Source organism: Tursiops truncatus, chromosome 1 (genome assembly GCF_011762595.2).
Source record: "Tursiops truncatus isolate mTurTru1 chromosome 1, mTurTru1.mat.Y, whole genome shotgun sequence".
Taxonomy (NCBI): Eukaryota; Metazoa; Chordata; class Mammalia; order Artiodactyla; family Delphinidae; genus Tursiops; species Tursiops truncatus.
Genome location: NC_047034.1, coordinates 66,648,524 through 66,675,114, shown reverse-complemented (window position 1 = coordinate 66,675,114; position 26,591 = coordinate 66,648,524). Strand labels below are relative to the sequence as shown.

General features: G+C 42.8%; 1 protein-coding gene across 5 annotated transcripts in view; it reads left to right on the top strand.

Annotated features, from left to right (window-relative positions):
• C1H1orf226 (chromosome 1 C1orf226 homolog) overlaps positions 1–26,591 on the top strand; it is a 308,224-nt gene that overhangs the window by 240,693 nt on the left and 40,940 nt on the right. For all 5 annotated transcript variants that reach the window (XR_012331950.1, XR_012331949.1, XM_073805108.1 and 2 more), the window contains exons 5-6: positions 14,200–14,308; positions 24,757–24,898. Coding sequence is in view for 3 of the 5 variants with exons in the window: in XM_073805108.1 (XP_073661209.1) it covers positions 14,200–14,308; positions 24,757–24,898 (251 nt within the window). In the remaining 2 variants the exon portion in view is untranslated. The remainder of the gene's footprint in view (positions 1–14,199; positions 14,309–24,756; positions 24,899–26,591) is intronic.

Genomic DNA, 26,591 nt, shown 5'->3' with positions numbered 1-26,591 from the left:
GACTTAACTGGACTTTCAAAAGATAAATGTGTATTTGTCTGACTCTCACTAGATTTTAAAATTCAGTTGATTGTTTACTTCTTATTTCAGGTACATAGTAGATAGTTGTCATAATAATTTAGACATTTTTATAATGTTACGCCTTGAAGAAACCTTAGAAATCAGCTATGATACTCGGATTTCTCTGCCTGCAGTTGTGTAGATGGGCTTGACTGTCTCACGAGGTCTCTCCTAGCCCTAAAATCCCAGACTTCTTTCCAGATCACACTGTGGTGAGGCAGGTCTGAAATACGGCCCAGCTATGGCTGCCAGCAGATCTTGGACAATGTATTCCTACACCTCAGACAGCTGTGAAGTAAGGAGACCACGTTCCATGAGGGACTGTGGCACCATTTCATGAGTTGATCACCATTCCTTTATGCCAGATAGCAGCCCTGAAAATGGCTAAATTGAGGGATGAAGAAGATGAAAACTGATCTAACTTCTAATTAAAGAAAACCAGTCAAAGTGATAAAGGGCCCTGAAAATACAGTAGGAGAGAAAGATAATCAGACCAAAGCAGTACTAGGAAGAAATGATCAAGATGAAGGACAATTTGGTCTAAAGATTAGATTAAAATAAGAGACATGGGGAAAAGAATGATGACCAGGGACAGAAGTGTGGAACTGTGTGAATGCTCCAGGACTGGGTGGGAAGAGAAGACACACCAGTGTTCAGGGAGCATGCAGGGGCTGGGGGTAAGGGTCGGGGGGGGTGCTCGTTGCTGTAGATTTTGGTGTGGTTCTATTAGCAAAGCATTGGGGGCCTCCCTCCACCCACCACCGTTCCTAATATTTTCCCTAGGCCCTCTGAAGATAACACATTCTTTTGGGGGGACCCACAAAAATCACACAGTCTGGGCTGCTTGGGGAATCACTGCTGCCGTGGGCAGAAGTCATGCTGGGTTTTCGCAGGACCATGACTTCATGGCTGTGCCACGCTCAGCTGGTCTCGAGCAGCAGGTTGGTTCTGCTTTCTGTCTTCTGCAGTTTTCACATCATGCTTCTTCTTCTCCCAGAGGTTTTCCCTTAAGATCCCACTGGGTTTTGTCTTTACCATCTGCAAGTTACTTGGTAGCTTATATTCTCAATCTTGGTTCATTTCCATGTGTCCCTGTGGGTTAGGGATGCCCGTGCCTTCCAGGGCCTTCAGAGAAAAATCTCTTCTTCACATTCAAACTGGAGAACCCCCAGAGAGATGGTGATGTTGGGGGAACAGGGATGATATCTCTTTGTTCTTCCATTTGCCATTTCTAGAGTTATTTCCACAGTTTTAAAGTATTTGTACAATGGGTTATAGAATATTTGTCCATCTCATCCACTTTCAATATTTGCCCATCCCAGAACTTTACAACTGCTCTGAAAGATGTTTTTATTGCCCTTACTTGAAGGATTAGGAAAGAAGGCTGAGAGAAGGAAAAGAGTTTGCCTGGGGCCCCATGGCAGGTCTAGATCCTCTGTCCTGAGGTTCTGTGCTTTCTGCCGTGGCGGGTCCCAGCTGGCTAGGTGAGACCCAGCAGGTTTCGAGCAGAAGACAGCATGGAGACTTTTCTGTGGAACTCTGTGTCTGTGCATCTTGGTGAGACCCAGCAGGTTAGGTGAGTTGGTGAGACCCAGCTCACCTAACTGGCTAGGTGAGACCCAGCAGGTTTTGAGCAGAAGACAGCATGGAGACTTTTCTGTGGAGCTCTGTGTCTGTGGGTCTTGGATAGGGGAGCATGGATGTAGACTCAGGAAACCTTGCAGGAGACTCAAGACCTTTCACATTCTCTGTAGCCAGTGGGTTCCAAGGTCAGCCAGCAGTCCCCATGGAGATAAGGGGCAGTAGGGGCAGGATACTAGTTGCTGGGGGGACATGGCCATGGCATTTTCGAGTGTGTAACATCCAGAGAGAGGGATGGTGACAGAGTAAGGTTGTTGTCTCAGGAAATAAGAGATGAGAACTTGAAGACAGAAGTACAACATAGTTTATTCTAATTGGGTCCAAAAAGGTGAGACCATGAAGAAAAATCACGTGGCTGCCTACATTTTCATAAAATGTCTTTTGAGAAGTACACAGTTTGGAAAGCAGAGCTTAAAATCAAGTATAAGTGCAGAGGAACTGAAACCCTGAATGCATTGGGTTCATGGAAAAGACTGACGATGAGAGAAGAAAAGTATAAAAGAAAAGAGAGTAGCACATGACAAAGAGATATTGTGAAGTCCCATTGTTCTAACCATGTGTCTCCTTTTTTTTTTTTTTAACCTCAAGTAGAGAACTGTCGGATCTTCAAACTAGAAACACTAGAACATAGGTGATTTGAAAAATAGAAGTTTGAAAACCACGAGGAAAAAGGCAGGCGTCCTTCACTCCTTTAAATGTGTCCAGGCCTTGGTCACTTAGGACCTGGAGTCCTAAAGAATGTGATTGCAATATGATATTTGATCATCTTTGCAAAATCATGGGGAATGGATGAGATATGAGAAGATTACAAGAAAAAGACATTTCACTTTTTAGAAAGGTGAAAACTCTGGGTCTAGGAATTACAGACTAGTGAACTTGTCATTGCCCCTGGGCAAAATTCTAGAAGAGATCATTAAGCAGATGATCTGTGAGAGCTTGGAAACGGAAATAGTGATCCCTAGGAGACAGTCCTAAAAACCAATTACCAAGTATGCTTAGGAAATCTGCCTTAAGACCAGTTGTGCAAATTAGATTTGACTGTTTGAGTTGACCACAGTGTGAATGAGCAGTGAGATGCTGTAACTGAAGAAAAAAATATGATCAGAGATGCTTTGCTAAAAATTCAGTTCTAGGGCATAGAAAATATCCAAATTCACTCTGTCATGTTCTCATCCCTTTAGGAATATGCATTCAGTTCTGTGTTTTAAGAGTCATTGGTAAATTGGGGTATGTACAGAAAAGGTTAACAAGGAAGATGGAGATCGTATTTACTGAGCAAGCAACTCACCATATGTTGGGCGTTGTGTTAAATACTGGAGGGGAGTGTTTTAATACTTACATACTATGAAGAGATCATTAATCTACCTGTTTTCAGATCAGGAAAGAAAGGGTCATGTCAACTGAGTAGTTTGCATAAGGCTAACAGCTAGGAAGTGGCAAAGCTAAGACTTGAACCTAGATCTCTCTCAACCCAAAGCCCATACCCTTTCCACAGTACAAACCTGCCAGAGTAATAAAAGATCTAGAAAATGGGCTGGTTGAGGAACTCTGGAAGGAAGAGGAAGTGTGTCACTTTAAAGAATGAGAGGAGCAAATATAAATGTGGTTTTCAAAGGGTTGCCATGTAGAAGGGTTAGCCTTGTTCTCTGAGGCCCCAAAGGATAGAACTAGGGCAGTAGTGTGGCAGTACTAATAGCAGTTACCATTTATTAACCATTTGTTATAAGCTGATCCTTCTGCATACATTCATTCTTTAAACCTCATGAGTGAGGTGCAGTACTATGGTTATCCCCATTTCACAGGTGAAGAGCCATGAGTAAATCAAAATAATGCCCAGGATCTAACAGCTAGTAATTAGCAGAGCCCGGGCCTATGATCCAGATCTGTCCCACACCAGGGCCAGCGTTTTCAACCATTTCCTTCCACTGCATTGCTGTTGGTAGATTTCTGATCAACGTAAGGGGAAATTTCCAAGTAATGAGAAGCTCTCCGAAAGGAGGAATGGCTACTCTAACTGGTGTGAACTGCTCATCACTGACAAATGCTGAATGACAGGGATGCTGGGTTGGACAGATCTGAGGACTACACAGGTCTCTTTCTACTCTACATTCCGTTTCTTTTTTTCTGTGCTCCTAAAAGAAACACATTGACCTATAGATTAATAGTCAAGGAAGTGAGAAGCGGGGTGCTGGTGGTGGGTCTAGTGGTTCTTTATCAATCTGTCAACTTGAATTCCAGCATAACTATAAAACCCAAATCCAGTTTCTCCAAGATATTGTTTATATTTCTGTAATTTATGTTACGTTTATGGACATAACAGTGTATAGAAAAGTTTATTGCTGTGGCTTGAATGCATAACAGTTCCATCAGTGAGTAAAAATTATAATTCTATGCATATTTTGAGATAAAACCAAGAAATTTGAAGAAATTTGAAGTGGGAATAAATCTAATAAGATCTTAGTAATCATTATTAACACTATATGAACTGCTTTGGTATCCTACCCTATAATTATACTGAAAGTTATGAAAATGGAGATACTTTTTGGAAGTGGGATCAGAACTGCACTAGACTTAAGGATAAAGATTAAGGAGGGGAAAAGGGAAATCTTTTCTTATTCTCTTGAGTCCTCATATTATTCTTTCTCCCCTCCCCCACCCCCAACACACACACAATCACAGTTCTTAAAACCAAGGTATGAAGAAGTAAGGGTTCTTGGAATATAGTTCTAGATCTGGAAGTTTGGACGTGAGGCCTTAATTTGTTGATTTATTAATTTGTGGGTGAATGAGGTCACATGGAAAAACTTCCTGCTTCTTGATTGTGTTGGCGGATACTTTTCTGAGCTCTAACTTGTTGACTTTATAGTTAGCTAGAGATTATTGACTTTTAATAACTTACACATTAAGTTTCTGAACTCAGACATAACAGAGCAGTCTCCAAAGAGCTCCAGTCCAAAGAGAGTGGCTGCATCCATGCCCAGGTTATCATCATTTGCCGAAAAGGTGCTTTGTCTACCAAGGTAAAGTTAACCCTAGCTTGCTGCCATCCCTGAGTGCCTTCCATGTCTCTGTGTCTTGTTGGCATGCCAGTCTGCCTTCATATCTGCTCCATCGGTTTTAAATCTAGTTCTCAGTCCTTAGGGTATTACCTAATAATAAATGAAAAACTCAAAAATCAAAGGAGTTTTATGTGTGATGCATCTGAACTAATAGGACCTCACTTCTGTCTGGCGGTGGGGGAAATGAATAGCCAGGCAGAGCACATTATGGGTGCTTATTAAGGACAGCAAGGACTCCTCCCTCCCTCCTAAGCATGCATTCGGAACCTCCTATGTGCCGATTGCAGTGCCGGCACTGGAATACCAAGATGTGGCCCTGTTGCTTCAAGAAACTTCAGTATAAACATCATAGTGAGTATTGGTTCAAGATGGCGGAGTAGAAGGGCGTGCGCTCACTCCCTCTTGTGAGAGCACCAGAATCACAACTAACTGCTGAACGGTCATCAACAGACAGACACTGGAAGTCACTAAAAAAGTTACCCCACATCCAAAGACAAAGGAGAAGCTGCAATGAGACGGTAGGAGGGGCGCAACCACAATAAAATCAAATCCCATAACCGCTGGGTGGGTGACTCACAAGCTGGAGAACACTTATACCACAGAAGTCCACCCGCTGGAGTGAAGGTTCTGAGACCCACATCAGGCTTCCCAACCTGGGGTTCTGGCAACGGGAGGAGGAATTCGCAGAGAATCATACTTTGAAGGCTAGCAGGATTTGATTGCAGGACTTCGACAGGACTGGGGGAAACAGACTCTACTCTTGGAGGGCACACACAAAGTAGTGTGCGCATCAGGACCCGGGGGAAGGAGCCGTGACCCCATAGGAGACTGAACCAGACATACCTGCTAGTGGTGGAGGGTCTCCTGCAGAGGCAGGAGGTGGCTGTGGCTCACCGTGGGGACAAGGACACTGACAGCAGAAGTTCTGGGAAGCACTCCTTAGTGTGAGCCCTCCCAGAGTCCATCATTAACCCCACCAAAGAGCCTGTAGCCTCCAGTGCTGGGTCACCTCAGGCCAAAAAATCAACAGGGAGGGAACTCAGTCCCACACATCAGCTGACAACTGGATTAAAGTTTTACTGAGCTCTGCCCACCAGAGCAACACCCTGTTCTGCCAACCACCAGTCCCTCCCATCAGGAAGCTTGCACAAGCCTCTTAGATAGCCTCATACACCAGAAGGCAGACAGCAGAAGCAAGAAGAACTACAGTCCTGCAGCCTGTGGAATGAAAACCACATTCACAGAAAGAAAGACAAAATTAAAAAGCAGAGGGCTATGTACCACATGAAGGAACAAGATAAAACCCCAGAAAAACAATTATATGAAGTGGAGATAGGCAACCTTCCAGAAAAAAAAAATCAGAATAATGATAGTGAAGATGATCTAGGACCTCGGAAAAAGAATGGAGGCAAGGATCGAGAAGATGCAAGAAATGTTTAACAAAGACCTAGAAGAACTAAAGGACAAACACCTAGAAGAATTAAAGAACAAACAAACAGAGATGAACAGTACAATAACTGAAATGAAAAATACACTAGAAGGAATCAATAACAGCATAACTGAGGCAGAAGAACAGAGAAGTGACCTGGAAGACAGAATGGTGGAATTCACTGCCACAGAACAGAATAAAGGAAAAAGAATGAAAAGAAATGAAGACAGCCTAAGAGACCTCTGGGACAAAATAAAACACACCAACTTTTGCATTTTAGGGGTCCCAGAAGGAAAAGAGAGAGAGAAAGGGCCCGAGAAAATATTTGAAGAGATTATAGTCGAAAACTTCCCTAACACGGGAAAGGAAGTAGCCACCCAAGTCCAGGAAGCGCAGAGAGTCCCAGACAGAATAAACACAAGGAAAAACACAAGGAGAAACATGCCAAGACATATAGTAATCAAACTGACAAAAATTAAGGACAAAGAAAAATTATTAAAAGCAATTATTAAAAGTTCCCTTAAGGGAACTCCCATAAGGGTAACAGCTGATTTCTCATCAGAAACTCTACAAGCCAGAAAGGAGTGACACAATATATTTAAAGTGATGAGAGGGAAGAACCTACAACCAAGATTACTCTACAACCACGATTACTACCTACAACCAAGATTACTCTACCCAGCAAGGATCTCATTCAGATTTGACAGAGAAATCAAAAGCTTTACAGATAAGCAAAAGCTAAGAGAATTCAGCACCACCAAACCAGCTCTACAACAAATGCTAAAGGAACTTCTCTAAGTGGGAAACACAAGACAAGAAAAGGACCTACAAAAACAAACCCAAAACAATGAAGAAAATGGTCATAGGAACATACATATCGATAACTACCTTAAATGTGAATGGATTAAATGCTCCAACCAAAAGGCAGAAGCTCGCTGACTAGATACAAAAACAAGATCCATCTGTATGCTGTCTACAAGAGACCCACTTCAGACCTAGGGAAACATACAGACTGAAAGTGAGGGGATGGAAAAAGATATTCCATGCAAATGGAAATCAAAAAAAGCTGGAGTAGCGATACTCATATCAGATAAAATAGACTTTAAAATAAAGAATGTTATAAGAGACAAGGAAGGACACTACATAATGATCAAGGGATCAATCCAAGAAGAAGATATAACAATTATAAATATATATGCACCCAACATAGGAGCACCTCAATACATAAGGCAAATGCTAACAGCTATAAAAGAGGAAATTGGCAGTAACACAATAACAGTGGGGGACTTTTTTTTTTTTGCGGTACGTGGGCCTCTCACTGTTGTGGCCTCCCCCGTTGCAGAGCACAGGCTCCAGACACGCAGGCTTAGCGGCCATGGCTCACGGGCCTAGCCAATCCGCAGCATGGGGGATCTTCCCGGACCGGGGCACGAACCTGTGTGCCCTGCATTGGCAGGCGGACTCGCAACCACTGCGCCACCAGGGAAGCCCTCCTACAGTGGGGGACTTTAACACTTCACTTACACCAATGGACAGATCATCCAGACAGAAAATTAATAAGGAAACACAAGCTTCAAATGACACAATAGGGGCTTCCCTGGTGGTGCAGTGGTTCAGAGTCCGCCTGCCGATGCAGGGGACACGGGTTCGTGCCCCGGTCTGGGAAGATCCCACATGCCGTGGAGTGGCTGGGCCCGTGAGCCATGGCCGCTGAGCCTGCATGTCCAGAGCCTGTGCTCCGCAATGGGAGAGGCCACAACAGTGAGAGACCTGCGTACCGCCAAAAAAAAAAAAAAAAAAAAAAGACACAATAGACCAGATGGATTTAGTTGATATTTATAGGACATTCCATCCGAAAACAGCAGATTACACTTTCTTCTCAAGTGCACATGGAACATTATCCAGGATAGATCACTTCTTGGGTCACAAATCAAGCCTCAGTAAATTTAAGAAAATTGAAATCACATCAAGCATCTTTTCCAACCACAACACTATGAGATTAGAAATCAATTACAGGAAAAAAAATGTAGAAAACGCAAACACATGGAGGCTAAACAATATGTTACTAAATAACCAAGAGATCACTGAAGAAATCAAAGAGGAAATCAAAAAATACCTAGACACAATTGATAATGAAAACATGATGATCCAAAACCTATGGGATGCAGTAAAAGCAGTTCTAAGAGGGAAGTTTATAGCAATACAATCCTACCTCAAAAAGCAAGAAAAATCTAAAGTAAACAATCTAACCTTACACCTAAAGGAACTAGAGAAACAAGAACAAACAAAACCCAAAGTTAGTAGAAGGAAAGAATTCATAAAGATCAGAGCAGAAATAAATGAAATAGAAACAAAGAAAACAGTAGCAAAGATCAATAAAACTAAAAGCTGGTTCTTTGAGAATATAAAATTCATAAGCCTTTAGCCAGACTCATCAAGGAAAAGAGGGAGAGGACTCAAATCAATAAAATAAGAAATGAAAAAGGAGAAGTTACAATGGACACTGCACAAATAGAAAGCATCATTAGAGACTACTACAAGCAGCTCTGTGCCACTAACATGGACAACCTGGAAGAAATGGACAAATTCTTGAAAAGGTATAACCTTCCAAGACTGAACCAGGAAGAAACAGAAAACATGAACAGACCAATCACAAGTAATGAAGTTGAAAGCATGATTAAAAATCTTCCAACAAACAAAAGTCCAGGACCAGATGGCTTCACAGGTGAATTCTTTCAAACATTTAGAGAAGAGCTAACACCCATCCTTCTCAAACTCTTCCAAAAAATTGCAGAGGAAGGGACACTCCCAAACTCATTCTCCGATGCCACCATTACCCTGATACCAAAACCAGACAAAGATACTACAAAAAAGAAAATTACAGACCAATATCACTGATGAATATACATGCAAAAATCCTCAACAAAATACTAGCAAACAGAATCCAACAACACATTAAAAGGGTCATGCACCATGATTAAGTGGGATTTATCCCAGGGATGCAAGAATTCTTCACTATATGCAAATCAATCAATGTGATACCCCATATTAACAAATTGAAAAATAAAAACCATATGATCATCCCAATAGATACAGAAAAAGCTTTTGACAAAATTCTCCACCCATTTATGATAAAAAAAAAAATCTCTAGAAAGTGAGCATAGAGGGAAGCTGCCTCAACATCATAAAGGCTATATATGACAAACCCACAGCAAACATCATTCTGCATGGTGAAAAACTGAAAGCATTTCCTCTAAGATCAGGAACAAGAGAAGGGTGTCCACTCTTGCCACTATTATTTAACATAGTTTTGGAAGTCCTAGCCACGGCAGTCAGAGAAGAAAAAGAAATAAAAGGAATACAAATTGGAAAAGAAGAATTAAAACGGTCACTGTTTGCAAATGACATGATACTATACATAGATAATCCTAAAGATGCCACCAGAAAACTACTAGAGCTAATCAATGAATTTGGTAAAGTTGCAGGATACAAGATTAATGCACAGAAATCTCTTGCATTCCTATACACTGACAACAAAAGATCAGAAAGAGAAATTAAGGAAATAATCCCATTCACCATTGCAACAAAAAGAATAAAATACCTAGGAATAAATCTACCTAAGGAGGTAAAAGACCTGTACTTAGAAATCTATAAGACACTGATGAAAGAAATCAAAGATGATACAAAGAGATGGAGAGATATACCATGTTCTTGGATTGGAAGAATTAATATTGTGAAAATGACTGTACTACCCAAAGCAGTCTACAGATTCAATGCAATTCCTATCAAACTACCAATGGCATTTTTCACAGAACTAGAACAAAAAATTTCACAATTTGTATGGAAACACAAAAGACCCCGAATAGTCAAAGCAATCTTGAGAAAGAAAAATGGAGCTGGAGGAATCAGGCTCCCGGACTTCAGACTATAATACAAAGCTACAGTAATCAAGACAGTATGTTGCTGGCTCAAAAACAGAAATATATACATCAATGGAACAGGATAGAAAGCCCAGAGATAAACCCATGCAACTATGGTCAACTAATGTATGACAAAGGAGGCAAGGATATATACAATGGAGAAAAGACAGTCTCTTCAATAAGTGGTGCTGGGAACTCTGGACAGCTAAATTTAAAAGAATGAAATTAGAATATTCCCTAACACCATACACAAAAATAAACTCAAATGGATTGAAGACCTAAATGTAAGACTGGACACTATAAAACTCTTAGAGGAAAACAGGAAGAACACTCTGTGACATAAATCACAGCAAGATCTTTTTTGACCCATCTCTTAGAGTAATGGAAATAAAAACAAAAATAAACAAATGGGACCTAATGAAACTTAAAGCTTTTGCACAGCAAAGGAAACTATAAACAAGACAAAAAGGCAACCCTCAGAATGGGAGAAAATATTTGCAAATGAATCAAAGGACAAAGGATTAATCTCCAAAATATATAAACAGCTCATGTAGCTCAATATTAAAAAAACAAAGAACCCTGTCCAAAAATGGGCAGAAAACCTAGATAGACATCTCTCCAAAGAAGACATACAGATGGCCGAGAGGCACATGAAAACCTGCTTAGCATCACTAATTATTAGAGAAATGCAAATCAAAACTACAGTGAGGAATCACCTCACACCAGTTAGAATGGGCATCATTAGAAAATCTATAAACAACAAATGCTGGAGAGGGTGTGGAGAAAAGGGAACCCTCTTGCACTGTTGGTGGGAATGTAAATTGATCCAGCCACTATGGAGGACAGTATGGAGGTTTCTTAAAAAACTAAAAATAGAATTACCATATGACCCAGCAATCCCACTACTGGGCATATACCCAGAGAAAACCATAATTCAAAAAGACACACACACCCCAGTGTTCATTGCAGCACTATTTACAATAGCCAGGTCATGGAAGCAACCTAAATGCCTCTAGACAGATGAATGGATAAAGAAGATTTGGTACATATATAGAATGGAATATTACTCAGCCATAAAAAGGAATGAAATTGGGTCATCTGTAGAGACGTGGATGGACCTAGAGACTACCATACAGAGTGAAGTAAGTCAGAAAGAGGAAAACAAATATCGTATATTAACACATATATGTGGAATCTAGAAAAATGGTACAGATGAACCGGTTTGCAAGGCAGAAATAGAGACACAGATGTAGAGAACACATGTATGGACACCAGCGTGGGAAAGGGGAGGGGTGTGGTGGTGGGATGAATTGGGAGATTGGGATTGACATATATACAGTAATATGTATAAAATAGATAACTAATAAGAACCTGCTGTATAAAAAAATAAAATTAAATTCCAAAAAAATAAAAACAAATATAAAAATCATAGTGTGAGGTAACGTGTTATGGTAAAGGTGAACCCAGGGGCATTCAGCAACTCAGACTTGGGGGCAGGGTGGGCAGGGAACGCTTCTCAGAATCAAGTCTTCAAGGATGCCGGAGGTGTCACAGCAGTTGCAAAGGCAGGCAGATGTATGCACCTGGTTCTGAAGGGCTCTGTAGGTCAGGCTCCTGGAGAGGGATGAAAGCAGAAACATAGATACTCCATGCTGAGGAATTTGGACTTGGTCTGAGGGCAGTAGGAAACCTTTGAATGGTTTTTAGAAGGAAATACTAGGATGTAGTTTGTGTTTTCAAAAATACTACTTTGCTAGCAATATAGAGAGTGGCTTGGCAGTAGGTGAGGTAGGAAGCAGAGAGACCCTAGGTGAGTTGCAAAATTCCAGGTGAACAGTAGGACCTGTGGACTAAGGCAGTACTGTGGAACTGAAGGAAAAAGTATATTTCAGAGCCACGTCAAGGAGGTGGGCTGCAGAGAACTTGGTCGTGAATGACCGATATTGGAGAACAAGGGAGGAAGGAGTCAGAGGTGTTGCCCAGGTTTCTGGCTTGAGTGGACATGGCGCCCATCATCGAGAGAGGGCTTGGTAGAAGGAAGGCCATGTTTGCCTGAGAATTACAGGGGAGATGATTAATTTAGTTGGGGAATGTGATGAATTTGAAGCTTGAGAGAAGATCAGGAGTGTGTGTCCAGAAAGACGGGCTGGGTGGGCCTGGAGCTCAGGCAGGAGATGCTGAGGTGCAGTTGTTAGCTTGTCCCTTCAGTGTTAGGACACTTTGGCATCATTAGAAGGATCTGGGTACTCTGTGGTGCGGGCCCGATAATGTTAGATTAGCTTTCTTAGAAGCCACGTTAAACAAACACAATAACCTCTATTTCAGCATCGTTCAGAGTTGGTGGACATGTGAGATGAAATGAAATGACTTTTAGCAGAGTTCAGCAGAGAAGCTTTGGTCCCCAAGGTGAACTTGGATTTCTTCCGGGGATTGTCCTCTCTGTATCACTTTTTTGAAAGTCCCTCTCAGACTTCTTGGGGTCCTTGGTAAGAATCTCAGTAAAAAGGCTACTTAGAGGCGATATCGGTAAGGAGAAGTAAAAAGCACTTTACTCATTTCATCTTCCCAGTAACACTGCAAGGTGTTACTATTAAAAGTCCCATTTTACAAATAAGAAAACTGAGCCTCTGAGGGTCCCCTGGCTTACCTTATGGTAAGGGGCACAGTTGTGGATATGACTCTAAATCCTGTTCTCTCTGTGCTGCACAGAAAGACTGACTCAGACATACCAGGTCTGTGAAATCCTGGGGTGGAAAAGTTGTGTTTTCATTAAGGAAAAGATTCTGGGGGGAAATGATGTGTCCCCGGGGTGTTTATCAAGAGCAACACTCTCCTCAGTGCTCAAATCAGTTCCTCTGATGTATCCCTGATACTCCCCTCCCCTGCCCCATGTTGACAGCACTCAGACTTGGTGGTTCTGATGGTACCCTGTCCTAGGGCCACCTAAGAGTCAGCCATTAGGGCCTTGCTTATAATTTTTCCCTTTTCCTGGCCTTTCCTCTGCCTCTACCCCCACCGCCCACCCACAGCAGCCAGAGGGATTCTTTCATCTAAAGCATCAGGAAGTCAGTCCTCTGCTCAGAAGCCTCTAATGGCTTCTTGTCTCGCTTGGAGTACAACCCCTGACCTTCAAGGTCTCCTGTGTTGTGGCCTTTGATTGCTTCTCTGACCCTGTCACTGACCACACTCCCTTGAATTGAGCCACGCTGACCTTCTGGCCATTCCTTGAATGCTTCGAGCGCCTTATAAACACCACCTGGCTTTGAAACTTGCTGTTCCCACTTTCTGCACTGCTTTTGCCCTCGTAGTCCAGTGACAGGCACCCTCCCATCATTAGGTCTTTGCCTCTCTTTGAGGCCTTCCTGCTAAGCACCCTGTCTAATATAGCAGCTCTGTCATGTTCTGTCCCTTATTTTTTCCTTCATGGCACTCATTTTCTGTTTGTTTATTGATGTCTCCTGAACATGAGCTCCATGAGTTCAGGGGCTTTATAGGTTCTGTTGCTTTGTTCCTCTGGCTGCTGGGATAGTGCCTGGCCCATGGTGTGCACTCAGGGGGATTGGGTGACTGATGGAATGAATATATGGAAGCCGTGGACTTGATGGAGTGGGACAGAAAGTGAAGTCACTATCACCGAGGGACCTACAATAATGAAACAGAGTGTCTCCCAATGTGGTTAGCATTGCTGGTTCCCTAAGTCTCCTCATTCGGAGGTAACTGTGAACAGGTATTAGGAAACTTCCCCACGTTTCCCTGGCTTAGATGCAGATGTATCGCTCTGATAAGGATGGGAATGATTTTTTCCTTCTAACGTACAAGTTGCCAGGACAGATTTACTGGTGATCGCGTGGGGTCCATGTCCTACCTGTGTCCACCCTTTCACATCTGGAGGTCAGTCACTGGAATGTCAGTGTTTGTGGAGCCCATGGAAAGTACCTCCTGCATTGTGGCTTTCATAGGAAGAAAGCTTTCTCTAAGGACTTGGCTTGAGTGAGCTCTGTCCGTAGAGTGTCCTTAAGCAGAGGTTTCCTCATTGGAGATTTGAACCTAATGCCATTTTCAGTGCATTTTTCTGTTGTTCTTCCTGTAGGATCTTCTACGTCTCTCACGACTCCCAAGACTTGAAGATCTTCAGCTATATCGCTCGAGATGGTGCCAGCAATATCTTCAGGTGTAACGTCTTTAAATCCAAGAAGAAGGTAAACGGGCTGTCATCTCTTATTTTCCTCTGATGGAACCAGAGTGCCCCTAACATTGACCCATCTCCCTGTTGATAGAGAGGCAAGATTTGGAGGTGGCTATTTTAGTGCAAGATATAGGGGAACACTCTCACTAGTCTGTCATTGCTTCTATATAATGCAGTTCTCTTCTAGTTTCATTTGAACTTTGTACTTAGTTTTATGCGAACAACTGGAGAGATCTTGGCCGTTGGTTAAGGGCTCTGCAACAGGAGCAAGCAGACAGCTCCAGGAGTGGTGCTCACCTTGATGTGCTGTAGAAAAGAAGATTGCCTCTAGCTAAGGTGACCCTCATCATAATTCTGTATACTGTTCAGTGGCCTACAACCAAGACATGTGGGACCTAGTTAGATTTTGTGATGTTGGTTGTCCTGGATGATTATTTTGTAACCATCCTTGATGTATAGTAACCTTGATGCTTGAGTAAATGCAACTTTTGCAATTCTGTAGAGGCATGCTTCCTCTCTATCATTCCTCCAGAAGTCTAACGCACAAAACTGGGGTTTGGAGACGTGGGCTCTAGCCCCTCTTCTCCCCCGGAACTCTGAATGATGTTATGAGGGTCAGTATCCGCCCATGGGTCTCAGTTTCCTTGTCTATAAAATGAGGAGGAGAGTCAAAACCAGCATTTCTTAAAATGTATCCTGTAAAACATTTACCATCCGAAATGTTTCATGTTAAAATTATTCAATTTAAATGTGCTGGGAAGTCCTAAAGTCAGAGAAATCCCTTTAACGCAGCATTTCTCAAACTGAATTGGCCATGGAATCATATTTTTTCCGTGTATAAGTGTTAATATCCTGGGAACTACTTTACTATAGAGGTGACTTTGGAAAACACTATTTGTGTCTGAAAGGTCCCTTACAGGTGTGCAATGGTAAGGTCCCAACCATTCTAGACATAAACCACTAACCCTGGCTTTCTATGAGGACTCCTCCCAAATTCTCTCCTGCTTGTCCCTTCTTTGATGCTATGTGATATCTTAATGCATCTTATGCCGTAAGACATCTTTAATAGATTTGTAGGTACCTTGCCAAGTGGGGATAATAAGAATAAAAACGTGACAGGGTCAAGATTTACTATTATATATGTCCTGTTCCCCACCCTAGCTCCATTAAGAGAATTATACTTTGCTGATTTAGCCTCTTCCTGTAAGGAGATTTGTGCCCTTACCCGCCTATTCCCAAGCTTTTTAATGCAAATCATGGAATTGGATGGAAAGAGCTAGAACTGGAAAGGTAGAAGGAAAAAGGGGCAAGTTGCCGGATTTCACTTTTAGATAATAGTACAGTTGAGAGGAAAAAAGTGAAAGTGGGGTGAAGTTGAGCTGCATATTAAAGAACTGATAGAAAGAGTAGGAAGGAGAGGGAGAGAAAGAAAAACCAGAGGGGCTGGAGATGAGAATTCAGGGCTTGGAAGAGTGAAAAACACTTGTGTGGCTTTGAGGTGTAGTGGATCTAGGGAGGAGAGGAAAGGAAATACAAAGCGTTCCTGAGACTTATGAATTGGATCGTCTATAATGGTCTTTGACAGATACAACTGAAGACTAGGATTCCCTTTAATTCGTTTTGAGTGTTCTGCTTTACATTTGACTTTAGTTTTGTCCAGAGACTGGACCCTGTGGACCTTGGAATTTATTAAAGTTACAAATGGCACATTTTAATTTACAAAGTGCTTTAATATTTAATCTTACTTGATCCTTGCAAAAACCTACATGAAGAAGTTAAGACAGGTAATTTTCATGCCCAATTTTACGGATAAGTAGAGTTAAGTTGAGGCTCAGAGAGATTAAGTGACTTGCCCAAGGTCCCATGAATAGGCATTGGCTAGAATCAGGAGACATGCAGAACGAAAGGATTTTGAGCAGGAAACCTAGGTAAAGGAGATGGTTATATTTGCTTTGCCGTCCAATCTAGTGTAGCAATGCAAACTCAGTGGGGTCGTCCAGTTCTTCCGCCAAAACCTGAGTCTAAGAACAATGCCCGTTGGAACTTTGATCTTGAAGCGAAGGACAGAATTAAGTTCTTATTACCCAGTGACAAAGGAGTAGTCATCTGGTTCCCTATCATATCAGTGTTTTCCATGTTTCATAGCTCTCAGAGCTAATCCTGATCTCTGGCTCTTTTATTTTCTATATCCCTTTTACCCTCACCTACTGAGACTGTAACTGGTTCTCAGGCCCTTTGCTGGCCTGTAGCCATGCAGCTGAAGGAATTGTTTCCAGACAGCCTGGGATGTGAGCCCCATTGCCGCTGAACTATAGGTGGAAGGGCTAGTTGCCAAGCCAGGAAAGAGAAGTGAATTAATCGTTCAGCAAAGGAAGCACAGTTGGGGAGGGGTGGGGAACACGTCTGCAAGGTTTTGCACACTTATCCTGGTTCGTCTCCAGATCTGGTGATTTCCTTTCTTATAAAGCCCTTCTGGTTTGGAGAGGTAATAGTTAGCTTGGGAAGGAGTTTTAATTGGCACATGATAGGAATGCTTAAGAGGTGAGGGGGAAAGCGCTAAATACTCTGAGTTTAAGTGTCTTGCAGGGATGTTTCTGGGTTGCTGGAGGTCAGTATGGTGGTCTCTTGACTGGAAGCCAGCGGACCTGGGTGTTCCCCAGAGCCCTCGTGTTGATTATAGTGTAGAAGAACCTTGTATGAGCTCCTTGCTAGGTCAAGGCTTGGTTATTGCTGTTCACGTCACATCATGTCCCGAGTGGGTACTCATGGCACATTTCCCATGACAGGCTTCTCATGTGGGTCATCCTTACCTTACAGTACACCATGGGGAACAGGATTGTCTCTTCTGTTGGGAGAGAACATGGGTCAGGTGTCTCAGCTTGCCTGGTAGAGGACCTCCCTGTACCTCGCTCCCAGCACCGTTGTTATGCTATACCTACGGATCTTCCTTTAGTTACCTATATAGCCAATGTGGTTCTCATCTTGGGAACTTTAATCTTGAGCTGATTTTTTTTCAGTTGGGCTTTCATCAGAAGTTAGATAGCAGAATATTGCAGGAAGATAACATACTACCAGCTATTCATCTGTTAGTCTAGATTTTCCAAGTTTTAGCCTTATATTAAGTCAAATGATATCCAATCCGTTTTGGTTACTTGCTATGGGCTCGTGACTGTTCTAGACTCTTTATATGAATTATCTTACTTCATTCCCTCAGCAGCCCTGTGAGGTGTAGGTACTGTCATGCTCTTCATCTTATGGATGGGAAAATGGAGACTTAAGGGACATAATTCATAATGAGTGGTGGAGTCAGAAATGAACCCAGAAAGTCTGACTCTGGAGCTCGTCTTTTTAACCACTGCATTATATTATCTTCATCAGGAAGTTGCATAACTGAGGAGTCGCTTTGTTCTCCAAGACCTACTTGTAACCGGATTCTACTGTAATTGTTACTGGGGTATGAAGAGCTCCTTAACTCTGAACGGCCCAAGTCTCTTTGACATAGATTTTCCTTTTTTTCTCTTAGTATCTTTGTTTGGTCAATATTGATTCTGTTTTACAGTGGGAGAAAGAAAGGACCCAGGGATGAAAGTTACCATTGGTTGCACAGTGAGTCAACATTGCCACTGAGATAAAAACCTAGCTTCCTGCTTCCTAGTCCAGAGCTTTGGCCACTTAACTCTGTTACACAAAGTTCATTAGAGATACATGAGCCTCTCTGGATTTGAGTTTCTCCAGCCACCAAATAAGATGAAAGGCATCTCGGGGATGCTGTTGTTTTGTATGTGGAGTGAGATGGTCTTCAGGAAACAAGTTTTGTCTGACTGGGAAGGATCACCAGGGTTGTGGTGGGGAGATCCCAGCACTATTCAGACTAGTGCCAGAAAGGAAGGGTAGGAGAGGGTCTTTTCCTTGCCCAGAGCATTGGAGACATTTCCTAATAACACGGCTTTCCTGTTTCTCCTCCTTAGGGGATATAATGACAGTATTCGTTTGCAAGGCCTTTTGACTCCTGTGAAGGCTCTGTGTGGTCTCTTGACCTCTCCAGTGGAGTAGCTGTCCCGCTCCTGTCATTTTCTCCCAGCCCCAGGAGGATGTGGCTGTCTGCCCTGATTAAGTGTGACTGTACTTATTAGCGCATCAGTGCGTGAAGCGTTGGTGATTAACAGGAGCCACAGGAATCTCCCCCATTATCTTCATGAAATTGTTCTGCCTGCAATCACAGCTCAGTTGGTTTGGGTTAGGAGAAATCATTTCCTCCATAATGCTGTCACCATCCGATTAGGGGCCACAGTGGAGAAGTTTAGCTGCCCTTAAGAGTTTGCGATGGATTTTGAATGATGATGTCAGTCATGTGCTAAAGAATAAGTCACTTTCCTGGCCAAGCTCAAGAAATGGAGGAGAGGTAGGTCCTAAATTTAGGGAAGCAACCTCTTTTTTTTGCATCTTAAATGTTGAGGTGGGGTTGGGTGGGGAAGTCAAAAATACAGAAATCCTAAGTCTCAGAACTGATCTAGTCCAAACCTCTCTGTTAATGGAGAGGAAATCAGTACCTGGAAAAGTGAATTAACTTGCCCATGGTCACCTAGCTGGTTACTGACAGTATTAAGGTTATAACTTGACCTTCTTTTCTCTATGGTACTGTGGTTCATGAACTAGCAAGAGTACAAGGGAAAACCCAGCAGTCCATTGGAAACTGTAAGGTCCACTATCTCCTGTCAATGTTGAAAGTCATACCCACTTTGAAACTACACTTTCCCCAGAGTAGCAATATTCTAGTGTCCAAGGCATTGCCTTGATCAAATTCTATGATCAAGGCCATTAAAGAACCTGTTAGACAGAAACCTAGTCCATCTCCCATTTCAGAGGCGTAGTTTGTTGGATCTTCCTCTATGTAGAATTCCAGATAGATTTTCCTGCTTCAGCATTGCAGAGTCTATAGATTGAGATCATTTGGTAGATATAAGCTTAAATCTTTTACTAAGGTTCAAAAAACACATTCAAGAAACGTGACCTTCAGCTCTATTTTTGTTGAGATTCTGTGCTGGTTAAGGTCAAGAGAGGGGCACTGTGCTTTCTTGCTGTGGTAGATGAAAAGAATTACAAACCTGTGAGTTGTCCTAGAACTGACTTACTGGGCTGCAGTTCCTTAGAATTCAGAAGCACTTGGCAGATAAATCTCAAGTTCCCAGGAGATACAGGGTGGCGGAGGAGGGGGATGTACACTGGAGTAGAAAGCTAAGTTTACACTAGGGAAGGCTAAGTAGACTAAGAAAGACACTTACTTGTAAGAAGTGTGCCCCCAGTCTTCTCTTCATTCTCGGTCATTGTCATCATCACCTTCTTCATCATCATGTACACCTTGCATTTTGAGCTTCTTCTATTCACTTTCCTTACTTATCTGATGACTCCCCTGCTCGCCGCAACTGGAGAAAGCCCGCACGCAGCAACGAAGACCCAATGCAGCCATAAATAAGTAAATAGATAGATAGATAGATAGATAGATAGATAGATAGATAGATAATATAAGTAAAAAACCTAGTAAATTCTAGAGAATGCCCATATCCCAGAGCTGGAAAAGGCTGCCTTCCCAACATGCTAATTATTTGCTCTGCTTCATACCTGGCTATCTTCACAACTTTAAAGCCCCAGTTTGATTTGCAAAGGTCAGGAGGTATGAGCACCTGCTTCATGATGACCCGTGGGGCCCGATGGAATGGGTTCTTCTTAAAGCTTTTCCCTCTTGAGTTAGCTATGGTTTATTAAAATAAGTTCCAGCATGTGTGATTCCTGCATTCCGAGGTGCAGCCTTCTTGCTTAGAAGGCCGGAAGGCCCAGTTACCACGTGGGGTAGGCCTGGCAGGCAGGGGCCAGCATGACCATGCAGGGAGAAGGTGGCACCAGTGAGGGGAGGGACAGCCCCTGCCAGGTGCAGGCTGGCCCTCCTAGCCACCTTCAAGTAATATTCTCCAACGAGGTCCTTATATAGAATCTTCTAAAAGTAGTCTTTTTACTGGTCAAGGAAGGGGAGCCTAAAAGGTCAAGGGCCCTCTGAATTCACATAGCCGTTTGGGAGAGAATTAGGAGCCACCCAGCCCCTTCTAACTGCTGGAGTGGTGAGGGGGAGGGGCTGTTCCTTTACGTGTATATAACCATTCTGTAAAGCAGATAGGGTAGCTTGATTGTTTTCAAGTGCGGAGAGCTCTTCATAAAACATGCTACTGTGTCGTTTTACTGTGAATGGAAATACAGCCTTCACATTAAACAGGAGTGAAGGATAAATCAAAATGAAATCACTTAGCACTGAATGTGCCAATCTAGAACTCTTACTCAACAGTTTCCTCACAGCAGAAACCTTTATACCAGCTCAGACCAAAGATGATTTGGCCCAGTTCCTCTCTGTTGCTATGGGGACAGAGAGATGATGGCTTTAGCCCTTTTGATGCTAACATACCTACATAAGAGACAGCTCCCTTCATGTCTTCACGTTTCTATTATTGATAAAGTAAGCCTAGCCTTTCCTGAACTACTGTTTGTTTTATGTCTTAATTCCCCTTTGGTGCAGTGAATTCCATATTCAGAATAAAACATTTCTTGAGCACTCGGTACATGCCAAGCACTGTGGGAGGTGCTCTCATATATGTTAGCCATATATTTATTCCTCTGTGTGGCGGAGGAGAGGCTATTAACATCAGTGATTCACTTTTCCATTGAAGTTACAGAGATGTTCTGCAGAGCAGCTCTGGTAGAGGGGGCTAGGAAGGAAAGGGGAGACCAGGGAGGTGGGAGTCATTTCTAACATAGGGAAGTCAGGACCAGTGAACCCTAAGTCTGCATTTTCTCCTTTTTCAGGGGAATCAGATAGAGGTGAGGGTCAATTGCTTGTCCTAGTAAATGTACTAAAATGTGAAAATGACACACGGAGAGTACAAATATTAAGCATTAAGACCAGCCACTTCCTTACGACCGTTTTGGGCTTGTAAATAGTTGGTTGAAACCGGTGCGTGTGTGTCTTACATTTGTCCTTGATGAAGGTGGCAGCATAGAGATTTGAGCTGGGTTCCAGGTTCTGCAGATGCTCAGTCCTGAGTGTATCCCATCATCCACTGTCAGTGTGTGATGCATGAGAAATGCAGGTCCTCTGAAGAGTCATTTCCCACCAGCTGTATCCTCATACTTCAATCGGAGTGTTTCCTTCCAAAGAGAAGTTTAGAGATCCTGTCCTTTCCGCTGTTAATTCCTTAGACTCAGGGACACTTGAGTCCCTTTCATTTTTTAATATTAAAAATTAGTTAAGGAAGGTAACTAACCTCTGTGACTCTGTGACTTACAGAGTTGGGGGGATTTGTAACATGTCCTCCTTAGGAGAACCTGAGATTTTGTAGCAACGCATGTGGTAGTAAATTTGGAATTTTCTGTGTGAGTATATATTTTTTATAAATTTATTTATTTATTTTTGGCTGTGTTGGGTCTTCGTTTCTGTGCGAGGGCTTCCTCCAGTTGTGGAGAGCAGGGGCCACTCTTCATCGCGGTGCGCGGGCCTCTCACTGTCACGGCCTCTCCCATTGCGGAGCACAGGCTCCAGACGCGCAGGCTCAGTAGTTGTGGCTCACAGGCTTAGTTGCTCCGTGGCATGTGGGATCTTCCCAGACCAGGGCTCGAACCCGTGTCCCCTGCATTGGCAGGCAGACTCTCAACCACTGCGCCACCAGGGAAGCCCGTAAGTATATATTTTTAAGAGGGAAACTGGGTCTGTACTCTGGTAATAATACAATTGGGAAAAGACTAACTCAGCCTTTGCAGATACTTATGCAGTATGATTTATCTGGGTTAATTTATGGAAGATAAGGAAGTAATGGAATTAAATATGGAATCTCTACATATCATTTAGACTTACCATATTTTATTTCTAGACCTCCCAAATTTGTCCTTTTCTGCCTCTTGTAAAGATGTGTAAGAGAGCAAAATTTCTGAAAATCAGAAGAAGGGAAAGGCTCTGTGTAATGGACACTGGCTATATTTGGTAGGTAGAATATAGCATCTCTAAGGTTTGGTAAACTGGTAGTAAGCTTTGCTGTAAAAGATTAACCACAGGCAGTCTGCTCTTATTCTCATAAAGAGAATAAGTAACAACAGATCTAAGGAGGCCTGGGGGAAGAACACTTTTGAGTGGAACAGAATCTTCTTTTTCACCTGAGGGTTGAGCTTCCTGGCTCAGCCTCCTTCTCAGAGCACAGCTTGATTGCCAAAGGACATGTGAAAGATGTGCTTGGCCTGGATTGGTTAGGGACTGTGCCCTCTAAGTGACACTTTTTTTTTTTTTTTTTTTTTGCGGTACGTGGGCCTCTCACTGTTGTGGCTTCTCCTGTTGCGGAGCACAGGCTCCGGACGCACAGGCTCAGCGGCCACGGCTCACGGGCCCAGCCGCTCCGTGGCATGTGGGATCCTCCCGGACCGGGGCACGAACCCGTGTCCCCTGCATCGGCAGGCGGACTCTCAACCACTGCGCCACCAGGGAAGCCCATAAATGACACTTTTTAAATATATTTTGGGAGTGAGAAAGGTGGGGGCTTCTTACTTAAGACCGGTGCCTGCTGTTCCTCAACTTCCAGTGCAGACAGAGCAGGTATCTCTTAGATAGTACAAACTTGTGGTGTGAGAAGGGGCCTAAGCCTGACCTTCGGTAAACAGGAGGAAGTTAGGGTTGGATGTACAGGACAGAGGCTCTGATCCACCACCGGGTGATGGGGCATCCCACAGAAGTTACTCATCTCTTCCTGCCTCACTTAAAGTTCTCATCATCCAGACACGTCAGGATGTTCCAGGTGAGAGATCAGTTAAGAACATCCCTGGAGTTCGCATCCTGGGCGAAGAGAGGTTTGAGCACTAAGGCGGTCACTTCTAGGAAGTGGTTCGAGGAACGTCAGGAGGAGTAGAAGTAGACTGAGATCTGAAGTAGGCCTATGATGACGATTGGCCAAGATGCCTTTTCATCTTAACGTGAATACTGCGGCCTGAAATGAAAAGGGAGAACACAGAAGTAATGCCAGGCTTGAGGCAATAGTAAGGGTGGCGACTTGGGGACTTACACCTAGCAGAGAGTGAATTAGAGCAGTAGTTCCGTACATGGGATCCAAGGCCCTTAGGGATTCATGAAGATAGTAATGGAGAAATAGGAGCTAATTTCAATATTATGAATAGTGTAAATGAATCCTACGTTTATCCTCAACAAGGCCTTACAGGCTTATCAAAACATTGGACTCTGCGTTTGTCTATAGTTGCATCGGTTTGCTGATGAGAAGCTCTGCTTGACTGCTGACGTTACCTCGGGGTTTTTTAAATGTGTGGGGTGAACGGATGGTGTCCTTAGGTAGTCACAACTGACCTGACGTCAGATCATCCAAGATGTGATTAATCTTAGACTCAAGGCATAGAGTGACGGCCACAGTTAAATACAGTGCAGTCTGTGGTGGCAGAGTGTTTGGGGACCACTGGTGTAAGAGGAGCAGTGACCTAAGCTTTCCCAGCCTGAGCTCTTAAACTCTGCATAGCTCTCACTGAAGTCATTCAGTGAGTCTTTGAAAGAACGTGAAAACAGACCGATTAGCAAATTACAATCCGTTATCCAGTTAGAAGACCTGCCCTAAAAACCTTGCATGTGGTTTTTCCTCATGGCCTATGTGGGCCACTTGAGACTCCTTCTAGGAACAGGCTCTTTTGTCCTGTCTCCTGCTGTCCTAGTAGTGTACTACTGGGAGCTAGGGTTAAGCTCAGTGCTTGGGCAGTTAGAGGAAGAGGTTAAATAGCAAGAAAAAAGAAAGAAAGAAAGAAAAGAAAACAAAAGAAAGGAAGTAGCCAAAGAATAGACCCAATGAGAGACATCTTTAGAGCAAGGCTGGGAAGCTCACCTTAGATACCCTTGGCTGCCAGTCGTGTTCCAGGGAACCTGGACTCCAGGCCTCAGCTGGTTCTGCTGTTTAGACCGTGGCTTCTCAACCCTTGGTCTGCAGGAACACCAGGGAAACCCACCGCTTCCAGCAGAAAAAAAAAACAAAACATGGCTGAGTTACTGTTAGTGTGATGAACCCATAGAACATTTGATAATGGTTGGCAAAGAATTCTGAAGCGTATCAACCACTTTTGTCAAACTTGGGAGTTGGAATTGGGCTAAGTCCAGAATTGGGCTGTTTGCTATCTGTCCATTCAGTTGACTGATTGTTTCAGAACTGTGGTGACAATTTCTTATTTTCTGGAGTATTTCAGGAAGGGAAAATGTCTTTGCATTCTTCTTTGTGAGTATGTGCACATCCAAACAACATGAGGTTTTTCCATCTCTTTCCTTTGCTGGCTTCATGGGTTTCTGTCTGCATGCCTCTTGCACATCCTCTCCCACCTCGGCCCTTCTTGTGTCCTTATAGAGGGTCTCCACATCCTCCCTTCTCTCCTTTCCTTTCTCCTTCCCAGAGCCAAGCTATGCGAATCGTCCGGACGGTGGGGCAGGCCTTCGAGGTCTGCCACAAGTTGAGCCTACAGCACACGCAGCAGAATGCCGACGGCCAGGAAGACGGGGAGAGTGAGAGGAACAGCAACAGCTCAGGGGACCCAGGTAGGTCACTGCCGTGGGTGTGGATGAACAGGCAGGTAGACACACAGCGTGGGGCGGTGGAAGTGAACGGTGGCCCAGGAATGGGGATGTTTTTAATGGGGAGCGGTCTGGTTTTAATCTTGAGCCAATCCCCAAAAGAAGCCTGTTTCCTCCTGGGTCACAGATTCAGAGTGTGGGGCTATTTCGCCGGCTGGGTGACTTCCTCCGGAGAGGTGGGGAGAAGACAGGCAAAAAGATTGAGAGAATTGGTCAGAGAATCAAAGATTTCTTTGGGATATTTCAGCCCAGTAAACAGTCCTAAGGATCAGCTTATCCTGGCTAGATTTTTGGACTCTGAAAAATAAATTTCTTCTGAAAACAATTTCCTCCACATTCAAATTCAATTGTCTCCCCTCCTCCATCTTACCAGGACCAAGTCCTTAACTATGAGAGTCCTCTTGGGTGGGTGGGTGGGTGGGTGGGTGGGTGGGTGTGTGTGTGTGTGTGTGTGTGTGTGTGTGTGTGTGCGCGTGCAGGCAATCAGTTCACTTAAAAAACATTTGATTTTCTCCGTTTCTCTCTGTATTCCAAATTTTCTTTAAGGAATGTGTGTTACTTTTATAACGGAAAATTGAAGATATTTAAACTATCAAACAAAGAAGCATTTAAACTGGATATCAGGAAACACATTTTAAAGGTAGAGCTGTTTATGCTACCAAGTCAGACCCCAAAGAAAATTACCATACAAAAGCACCTTCATAAAACAAATTAGAAAGAAGATAATTACAGTTATCTAAGTAGGTTTTTTGTTTCCTATTTCTAAATTCTATAGTTTTATGAACCCTCAGCGTGGACATTATTCCAATATCTCCAATCTTCAAGTCTCATTAAAAGTCAGGAATAAGACAAAGATGTCTTTTATCATCTCTATAATCTAACAGTAAATGTGGGGGGAAAAGTATGAGTATTAGGCAAAAAGTTAATATGGTTTATACATTTTTATGTGGAAAACCCATGAAAATAAACTGAAAGCTATTAGAAATGAAAGAATTTAGTTAAAGAGGTGAGGTCCAATAGATACATATGGAAAACTGGTTTTCTATTCCAACAACAACCAGTTGGAAGTCATAGTGGAAGAACATATCCACTAAAATAACAATTTAAAAAGATAAAATGCCGATGAATAATCATAATAAAACATATATGTTTTATATGAAGAAAATCATAAACAATTGGAAAGTTCTTGGTTGGGAAATCTCAACATCATAAAAATGTTAATTCTCCTTACATTAATCTATAAATTTAACATTACAATACAAATTTTTAACAGCAAAGTAGGCACCTTGGTCCGCTATCATATTCAAAACTTATGGGATACAGATAAAAGAGTGCTCAGAGGAAAATCAAAGGCTTAATTATTTACATTAATAGATGATCAATCATGAAAATCAAATTAATTAAACATTCAATTCAAGAAGTTAGAAAATAGCAAAAGGAATCTCATACTGCAAAAGGCATTATCACAAAGTGGTGCAGAGTAGAGACTCTTGGTTTACATTCTAGCTGCAGTGGTCACTGGCTGTGTGATTTTGGGCAAGTTCCATAACCTCCCTGTGCCTTAGTTTCCTCTTTTAGAAAAAATAGAAATAACAGTAATGCCTGCCTCATAGAATTTTTGTGTTGATTAGATGAGCAGATACATTTCAAATGCTGA